We start from the raw sequence: 9,828 nt of genomic DNA, 5'->3' as shown, positions 1-9,828 counted from the left end.
CCTGCTGTAGGCTACCATCTACCTCACCTTACTCCTCCCTCCCTGAGCCCTAGAGCCCTTCAGTCTCTACACTGCCCCGCTAGCCTTGGTACCCTTAGAGATGGCTGACAAATGGGCAGGAAGGTGCTGCCCCCTAGGCTGAGGGCATCGTAAGTTAAGGCGCTTGGGAAGTCACGTAGGTCGGGTCCCAGTCATGTCTCAGATATTTCTCAAGCCTCTGATGTGGATTAAGTTCTTAAGAAATTCACAGAAAACAGTGCGTGTCTCCCAGCCACCAGTGAGGAGGATTCTGTGTTCCTAAGAGAAGAGGGATAAAGGCTGTGCAGGGTCACAGTGTTGAGGGGGCGTGGTAACATGCGGACCTGTCTGAAGGTTCTGTGTGAGCAGAACTCCCGGTGCCTGGGAAAGAGGGAGAAAGCCCAGAAGGCAAAGCACAAGAAGCCTGCAGAAAGGAGACACATGAGGAGTTAGATGCCGTGCTAAGCTGGACCCAAGTTCTGAGTTAACTCACCCCTGAACTTAGTCTTCCGTTCAATCAGTACATTGAGATTCTATTATAGTCTAAGTCTAGTGCCAGGTTATAAGTGAACGGTGATTTTAGTAAGGTTTTATAACATTTATTTATTGGTGAGTGTGTGTGTGCAAGTGTCACCCTGGGCACTTTGAGGGTCAGGTGACGATATTTTTTTAAGATTTATTTTTGTATGTGCATATGGGTGTGAGTGTGTGTGTGTGTGTGTGTGTGTGTGTGTGTGTGTGTTGCTGGCACTGGCAGGAAATGGGTCTCAGATCCTCTGGAGTTAGAACAATAGGCAGGCTGTGAGAGTGAGCTGTTCAACGAGGGTGTTGGGAACTGAATTCGGGTCCCCCAGAAGAGCAAGCAGCAAGTGTTTTGAACACCCGAGTCATCTTTCCATACCCTTGGAGGACAGCCTGCAGAAGTTGTTTTTCTCCCTCAGTTTATCTAGCAATAAGTATGTGTTTAAGCAAATTATGTAATAGAATATTATTTGGGGATTAAAATGAAGTTTACAAATAGAGGAGAAGTAGGCATAGTTCAAAAAGCGTACAAAAGCACATTTACGATAGTCCCTGGAAAAGGGGTAAAAGTCTGAACAGACACTAGACACCCACAAAGTAAAACCGAATGAAAAGGCTGTAAGGTGAGCAGGAGACATGCTCAGTCTGTAGGGCGATCGATTAGCACACACAGGTTCTGGACTCCAGTCATGGACAGTATAAACCCAGCACTGTGGTGAACGCCTGCAATCCCAGCACTCAGGAAGCAGAGGCAGGAGAATCAGGAGTCGGTGTCATCCACAGCTACATAGCAAGTTTGAGGGCAGTCTAGGCTGCATGGGACCCTGCCTCAAAAGAGGGGGGAGGCTATAAGATACCTCCAAATATCAATTATTGGTGAATATAGGGCAAAAATCCTGTCATTTTAGGCTCCTTTGCACCTCGCCTCTTTTCTGTTTAGCACATATTTACCTTTTCAGTGTAATATTTATCAAGAAAGGAAAAGGCTGGGTGTGGTGGCACACAGTTGTAATCTCAGCATTTTGGAGATGGAGGGTAGGAGGATCAGGAGTTCAAAGTCATCTTCAGGAAAGAGACCAGCCGGGACTATACTTGACCACTGTTTTTGTTGTTGTTGTTGTTGGTGGTGGTGGTGGTGGTGGTGGTGGTGGTGGGTTTTTTTTTGGGGGGGGGAGAAGGGGAGGCCCTTGAATGCTGGATTTAAAGGCATGTTCCACCATGCCCAGCCACAGTAAGACATCAACAATGAAAGGAAACAGGATCAGCAAAACAAGAAATACAAGGCTGGGGGCTGGAGGGACAACCTTACAGATGAGACAGGACTTCGGCATCATAATACCCAGAGGGCAAGGCCAGGAGGAAGTTGGCTTCAGATGGTCCCTCTGGTTTCTCTGACCAGCTCCCTCTTGCTGATCAGTGGAGAGCAGGACACCTGGTGTCCCGAGGCTCTATATGATAGACCCAGCTGCTCTGGGTCTTCCTGTATGACCAGTCAGCCTGCCCTCCAAGGTGACTCTTTCCTTGGCTGCTCATTCCTCTGGAGAAGGCTTTCTCCTCATGTTTCCGGAAAGTGGGATAACAGTGAGATTCTGGCTACAGCTGAAGTTTGTAGCATCCCTTTTCCCTGTCTGGATTACATGGGATTGATACATATGCTCTGTTATCTCTTTCCAGGAAATGATCGAAATGGCCTAGATTTCAACAGACAGGTAAGAACGTGGGTCGGAAGACATCTGTCCTGTAAGTTCTGGGGGTGTTAGACAAATATAAACATTTGTTGGTGATTCTTCTTGATCATCAGCTTTTAGGATAAAAGAACCCTGACTCTGTCCTCCCAGCCACCTCCACACTCCCTTTGGAAGGGAGCTGGGGTCTCCCTTCTAGTGCGCTGTGCTCTCACATTTGTCTGCAGTTGGCATAATTACCTGCAGAGCTTCAGCTCCCCGGGTACTGACTGAGCCTCGATTGATTTATGATCTGACTATCTGATGATAGCGAGGAATTTATGGAGCCCCAAGGGACAGAGTGGCCGTTCTTCCATAAGAAACTCTTGATCAAAAGCAAGTTGGTAGAGGCCACAGTAAGGGAAAAGAACAATCATTTAGACAGGAGCACTTGGGGGCTGTGGAAGCAGCTCAGGGAACGGGGTGCTTGCCTAGTGGGGAGGAAGCCTTGATTTCATCCATAGCAACGTGGGACCAGGCATGGTATTGCAAGCCTGAAATCCCAGCACTTGGGACAAATGATCAAAAATTCAAGGTCATCATCCTTTGCTACATAGCAAGCTTAACTCTGTCTCAGAAAAGGAGTGTGTAACCAGGCTTGGGAAATGGAAGCACTAGCTTAGTGCTTTGGAAGTCACCCAAAGTGGAAGAAGTTAGACTTAGTTTGGACGGGCTTTGCACAGAGCCAGATAGAGTTGGAAGATGGCAGAGAAATCAAAGGGAATGGCTAGAGAGAAGGCTAAAATGACATGTGCCTCTAGGTGACAAGCTGACGGAGGGAGCCTGGGAGGTGGGAGGTAAGACAGGGTGTGATAGGGAGAAGGTTGGACTGCTAACAATGAGGCGAACCTGGGGAGGGAGTAGAGCTAAGGGTAGCCATAATACCAGGAAGCCTGGTGTGTGTGTGTGTGTGTGTGTGTGTGTGTGTGTGTGTGTGTGTGTGCGCGTGTGTGTGTGTGTGTTTGTGTAGGACCTTAGATGATCACCATACTCATATTCCCAGTCCAGGCTTGGCTAGAAATCTGGGAAAGAATGGGGTCAAGCATGCACTACACCAATTGCATGTATTCTTGGGTTCTCCTATCTGAAGAAGGAATCAAAAGTTACTACCAACATTTCCAAGACGACAAGCTGTTCATTCTAGAAGCATCCGTCACAGGTAAATAGATGATGATCTAGGGTCCTAAACCAAAACCTCTCAGGCAAGTGATCCAGTTTTAGTCATTAAGAAGCCTGAGAATTTTGACAACAAGTTAAAAACCAACTGCTCTCTGTCTGTCCTGGAGACCAGAGGCCATGGGCCCCATTAAAGAGAGAATCTGGGTTAGCTATGAGGAAGGACTCCCGTCTATGCAGTATAATAAATTCTGCAATAACTGGAGAGGAAGGCTACAGAATCAGCTTCTTGCACAACGTCGTTAGATGGGAGACCGATCCTTATCAGAGAGAAAATTCCAGCCAGGCAGACATGGGAGTCCCTCCCCATCTGGTACAGTCAGTGCTGTGGGAGGCAGGAGGATTACCACGAATCTGAGCCCAGCCTGGGGTGGGGTGCAGAGTAGACCCTTTTCAACTCCCTCCCCACAACCTTCAAAGAAAGAAAGGGTGGGGAATTCAACCAGGCAAATTAGATGGTAGAAAGACAGACATCCTAAGATTTTTATGACTCTGAAGGAATACTGGATAGGTTGAGGCCTCAGGACCCTGAGCCTTGGTCCGTTTCTCACTACCTTCGGGTTTTTAGTAGGTCCTCCGGGAGGTGAACTCATACCTCAGCTGGATGAAGTCGGGGTATAGAAGCTGCCTGGCAGCCATGTCTACTTCCTCTGTCCGCATGGAGGGAAGACAGCCTGCAGTCACTGCCCACCGGTGCTGCAGGCACCATCTCACCTATTCCTACCACGGCCCAGGAGATAATTATGTGTTGCTACCCAGACTCTACCGGTGAGGAAACTGCCTTCCAGGCAGCCCCGCCCCTTTTCAATCAAGGACCTGAGAGATTGAGCAAGTTGACAAAGGTCATACAATTGGTCAACTGGCTTGGGCAGGATTTGAAAACATGCCTCTGACTCTAGAGCTTATTTTCCCCTGGTTCCTTTGTTGAACCCTCCTCTGCATCTCTCCATCTAAGCACACCGTCCTTGGGGAGAGGCCTGGGAGCAGAGACTATGACCTCATTATGACTAAAGGGGAGGCAGAGGGAGTGGGGAGAGAGCAAGAGGAAAGCGAGCGTGGTTGTGCTCAGACACAAACAAGGTGCTGTTGGACTCCCCAGAGCAAAAGAGCCTGGGGAGCCCCCATGCCCCTCTAACCCTTAGAGCCCCTATGCCAAACCCTAAGCTAGCTGGTACAACTAAGAGTTGCAGCCTAGGGCTGGATGGACTGCAGTCCTGAAGTTGAACGAACCCGAGCTGTTGCCTCGCCCACTATGCATGAAGCCAGTGATCTTTAGGAGCAGAGGTGCCTGCCTCTTTGTCCCGGTGCAGGTACAATGGGGTTGAAAGGTAACATGCAGAGGCTCAAATGGAGGCTCAATCCCTGGCCCCTAGTATTGCTTGCCCTTCGCTGGCTGCTGGCCTTTCACATGTCTCTTCCTTCTGGGTCTCAGTTTCTTCATAGGTGAAATGAAGAGGGTAGGATTGGCTCCGGGACTCTTATAGGCTGTGTGCTAAGGAACCGCCATTTTTCTCTGACTACCACCCATTCTGATTAAGGGGTTGGAGTCAGGCTTCCACTTTTTGTTCCTTGGCTTGTTGAGTCGATATGTAGCTGATGATAATCTTGAACCTTTGATCCTCCTGCCTCTGACTTCCAAGTGAGCTACCACAGCTGGCATTATTTCTTATGAAAGAGACGAGTCAAGAGTCAAGCTGTAGAATGCCAGGGAAAGTAGTTTCCAGAGAGCCTTTCTAGATTTTTTTTGATCTTGGGTTCTGCAGTGAAAAGACTCCCTTGTGATGTTGGAGCAAAGACAGAAAGACCCATCAAGTGATATCCGGGACCCTCTGCTGATTTCCTGGATATCGGCTGCTCTTATATGTGAGCCTGAGGGTGTCCCTTGTGAGAAGAGAAATTCCCTTGTGTCCCTTGTGTGCTGAGCTCTGTAACTACCTGAGAGTCTCTCTGTAAAGACAGTCCTGGAAGTGGTTGGCTAAGGAACAGTGGGACTCTGGCTGGAGGAAAGTACTGGGAGTGTCCCAAGCCTAGAAGACAGGGTGGATAAAGACTTCATGCCGAGAGAGGGCTCTCAAATTGGCAAGAACTGGACAGGATCTGGGAATGAGTTGGCAGAACGTGAAGCCAGAGCTGTGAGTTGAGCCAAATTAGGAAGGTCTCTGAGCGCCTGGCCGTGAGGCTCAGAGCTTCTCCTATAGGAAGCAGGAGGTCATGCGGCATTTCAAATGTAACTGGTACCCGTCAAGGGCAGAACACTGAGTGAGCTGGGGGTGAGGAAAGCAAGGTGGATGGGGAGCCACTGTAGGAAAAGCCAACTGGGATGGTGTTGTAATGAACACAGGGCGGTGAGCCAGGAATGGGAACGAAGACGCTGAGTTCAAGGCCGCTTTACCTGGGCATGTTCTTGTATCTCCGTGTGGCTTGGTCTCATCTGTAGGACGCCGAGAATATCTGTTAGGCGGGGTAGTTGTGAAGCTCAAAGGTGAGCATGAGTGTGTGGTTCTTACACCAGCACCTGCACACATAGACCATTGCACTTTCTGCGACAAGTGGCTATGAGGAGACCCAGGTTGGGGAGAGCTTCTCTTGAGATATGATTAGGGCAACAGGTTGGTTGTGGACCATGAAAAAAGAGGGGGATGAGTAAATGTGCCCCTGAGGTTTCTGGCTTGGGGTTCTGAGCTTTGGTGAGGCTCCCATTCAAAGAACAAGAGGACAGGGCCAGTTCATCCAATGGCAGGTGAAGGAGGGAAGATAGGGTTTAGGGAGGTAGAGAGGTGTAAGTGTTCCCCATGTGGAGATTGGTCAGGACCAAGGCGACCCTGATTCAGGCTACATAAAGTGATGGGTGGGGAGGAGCTCACCCAAGGACAGACAGGGTGCAGATCGAAGTGAGGAAGGAGAACTCGAGACTGGCTCAAGACTACATGAGTCTCAGAAGGGGTTGCAAAGGGACTGGAGGGGAGCCACAGCATGGCAGGAGATGTGTGATGACAGGACGAACAAGAAGAGCCATCGATGTGCCCCAAGTCCCCAGAAGAGGAGACTAAGCAGCGATGGCAGCCAGTATATTCCCCGGTGAGAGCAAATACCAAAGTGACCATTGGTGAGGGTTGGACAGGAGTTACAGAAACAATAGGATTGTACAGCAGGATCCCATTTTGAGGAAGAGCATTGTGAGGGGCTGAAAGCATTGGCTTAAAAAAGGAGGGTGTGAGGAGGTGGAAGGTGGGGGAGCATGTTGCGGGCACTCAGGGGAAGGACTCCAGTAGAGAGCTTTGATGATGAGTAAGTCTCTTCTGAGGGAGATGAAGGGTGCCTTGAATGTTTTGGGGGCATTTTCTGTGCTGTTTTGTTTGAGGCATGATCTCATGTAGCCCAGGCTAGCCTCATCCTCATTATGTAGCCAAGGTTGGCCTTTACTTTAAAGCAAATTGGAAAGAACCTTCATTCTGTCCTCCAAGCTGAGAACCGCTGACCTGGGGGTTCCTGCCAGTCCCGGCTAGGCAGTATTTGGGGCCCACTGACACTATCTATGGCTTTCCTGTGTCCTTCTGGTGACTTCCATGCCATCTTGTACAGAGCAATCGCCCTGCTGTGCCCCTACATAGCACTGAGTCTGCTTCTGGCTGCTAAGATACACACAGCTTGTAGTATTTAATTAATTGACTCCGCAGGGCACCCTCTCTTTAAGGAAAGGTCTCTGAGGATTCAGCACGAGGGAGGTACAGAGTGGCAACACCAGGCTCTCCAGCTGGCATGGAGGGCCTGTGGGTGGCAGAATAAGCTCCCCGCATTCACAGGGCACCCAGGAACAGCTCAGCTTAAGGAGCAAAGGAAGGAACTGAGTTTGGCTTTGTTCTACGAACCTGCGCTTGGCTGGGTCCCTGCCCACAGGCACTCCCAGTCCCAGGAGGGGAAACCGAGGATGTCTTAAGGGGCAGAGCCTGTGTACGGTAGTATCCACGGGCTGAATCCCTAGGTTCAAGAGTCTCACAAGAAGACACAGCTCCCAGGGAGAGCCCAATCTGCTGGAAGGAAGCACAAACCCTCCTGTTTGAAAGGCCAAAGAGGCTGAGAATGAAGGGTGGCAGGTTCTCTGAGGAGATAAGGAATTCCAGGACTGTCCTTCTGGGCGGAAGACGGATTATCCAAGATGGAGGTTCTGGATGAAAGAAAGAAGTAGTCAGGGCTGGAGTCCAGCTACTCAAGAGACCAAGGTAGGAGGATGGTGCGTGTAAGGCCTCCCTGGGCTACAGAGAGTCCAGCACCAGCCTGGAGAGAGAGGAGAAAAAAGGAGAAAGGGAGCTGTACCTGGGTGGTAGAGTGATTAACTACTATGCACTAGGCTCCGAGTTCAGTGCTGGGAATTAAAGGGAGGATGGGAGGAGAGCCACCAAACCACAATTTGACACCTCTGTGATGCAAAGTTGGATTCAGGGAACCAGTACAACATCCCTCCCCACTCCAAGACAGGAAAGCAATTGGAAAGAAGGACCTGGCAGGGCTATATTAGAAACAGGGCTTTGATGAATGGCCATGACGAGTTTCCCTAAGACCCTAGAATTGCACATGCACACTAGACACAAAGGCTTTGATAGAGGAAGAACTACGATGCCAAGCGTCAGACCCTCTCACACTTCTTTCCGAATCACTTCCTTGCCAGACAGAGCATGACAGGATTCTGAAAAGCTCCCTTAAAATCTTAAAATGGGGTTGGGGATTTAGCTCAGTGGTAGAGCGCTTGCCTAGGAAGCGCAAGGCCCTGGGTTCGATCCCCAGCTCCGAAAAAAAGAACAAAAAAAAAAAAAAAAATCTTAAAATGCATAGGTGGTGGTGGTGGTGGTGATGGTGGTGGTGCACACCTTTAATCTCAGCACTAGGGGTTGGGGGTGGGGCAACAGGTGGATCTGAGTTCAAGGTCAACCTGGTCTAAAGAGGGAGTTCCAGAACAGCCAGGGCTAACAAAGAAACCATGTCTGGAATGAATGGATGGACGGATGAACAAACAAACAAATAAAAATAATTTTTTAAAAAGGAAAAATTAAAAATATTAAAATGAAATTGATATGAATTTTAAAAATTTCCAGACATGGCTCACCTCTGTGATCCCAACACTAGGGAGGCAGAGCCAGATGGGTCTCTGAGTTCAAGGTCAGCCTGGTCTACATGGTAAGTTCCAGAACAGCCAGGGCAGCATATGAGACCTTGTATTAAAAAAAAATAATAAAACAAAACTTTTTAATTTTACTAAAAAGGAGAAAGCTAAGAAATTTACAATTAAAACCATTTGCTGGGCTGGAGAGATGGCTCAGCGGTTAAGAGCACTGACTGCTCGCCCAGAGGTCCTGAGTTCAAATCCCAGCAACCCATGGTGGCTCACAACCATCTGTAATGGGAACTGATGCCCTCTTCTGATGTGTCTGAAGACAGCTACAGTGTACTCATAGAAATAAAACAAATAAATAAATCTTTAAAAACACAACAAAACAATTTGCCGTCAGCAGGCACCTCCTTGGGCACACTCCTCAGGGGATTAAGGAGTTGGTAGTGTGCTTATGCCCCTCTAACCCCGATGGGCATAAATGCAGACAGAGTTTGGTTCCATCCATTAGCAGTTCAAAAGCCATGGTTTTCAAAAAGTGTTGAGACCCGGTAAAGCTCACGCAAAACCAAAAACGTCCTCATCAGCACGGAGCTGGGATCATATGCTCACACGTAATCTGTCTCAGGAGGCTGGATTGGGTGTCATCTAGTTTGAGGCAAGCCTGGATGTGAGCTCAAAGTCAGCTTAGGCTACAAAATAAGATGCTGTCTCAAAATTTTAATGAAAAAAAAAATTGAGGCTGAGAATGTAGTTCAGTGTCGAAGCATTTGTTTGGCTAGTGTGAAGCCAAACCAACCAACAAAAAGGAAAATAAAATAGAAACACAGAGGGCAGCATACCTGGGGAAGGTGTATGCTGAGTGCAAAAGGAACAGAAAGATGGCGCCAGTCAGAGCAGTGTACTGAACAAGTACAAGGACCTGAGTTCGGATCCCCAGCACCCAGGACAAAAATTTTGGGCGTTGTTGCTCTCATATGTAACCTGACACAGAGGCAGTCTTTTGGCTTAGTAGCCAAGCCAGCTGTTGAACACTGGGTTCAGTGAGAGAGCCTGTCTCAAAAGATAAGGTAGAGAGTGATTGAGGAAGACACCTGACGTAGACCACCGGCCTCCACCTTGCATGCATGCATTCCGGTGCACACACGTATGCACATGTACTCACACACGCACGTGTGATTGCATACGAGATGGAACTGGGGGTGTAAATCCTGTTTGTCAATACGAATGTCCAGTGGTTCATTTGATGGTAGTGCCAAAACTGTTTGTAACACGGACAAATGT

At 48.7% G+C, this 9,828-nt stretch overlaps 1 protein-coding gene across 2 annotated transcripts in view; it reads left to right on the top strand.

The window, feature by feature from the left end:
• The window catches only part of Pou2f3 (POU class 2 homeobox 3), an 82,394-nt gene that overhangs the window by 25,718 nt on the left and 46,848 nt on the right, over positions 1-9,828 (top strand). For both annotated transcript variants that reach the window (XM_039080706.2, NM_001105745.1), the window contains exon 3: positions 2,215-2,249. In XM_039080706.2, the coding sequence (XP_038936634.1) occupies positions 2,215-2,249 (35 nt within the window). The remainder of the gene's footprint in view (positions 1-2,214; positions 2,250-9,828) is intronic.

The sequence above is a fragment of the Rattus norvegicus genome, chromosome 8 (assembly GCF_036323735.1).
Source record: "Rattus norvegicus strain BN/NHsdMcwi chromosome 8, GRCr8, whole genome shotgun sequence".
NCBI classification, from domain to species: domain Eukaryota; kingdom Metazoa; phylum Chordata; class Mammalia; order Rodentia; family Muridae; genus Rattus; species Rattus norvegicus.
Note: the sequence above shows the minus strand (reverse complement) of the source record. Positions and strands in the feature narration are given on the sequence as shown.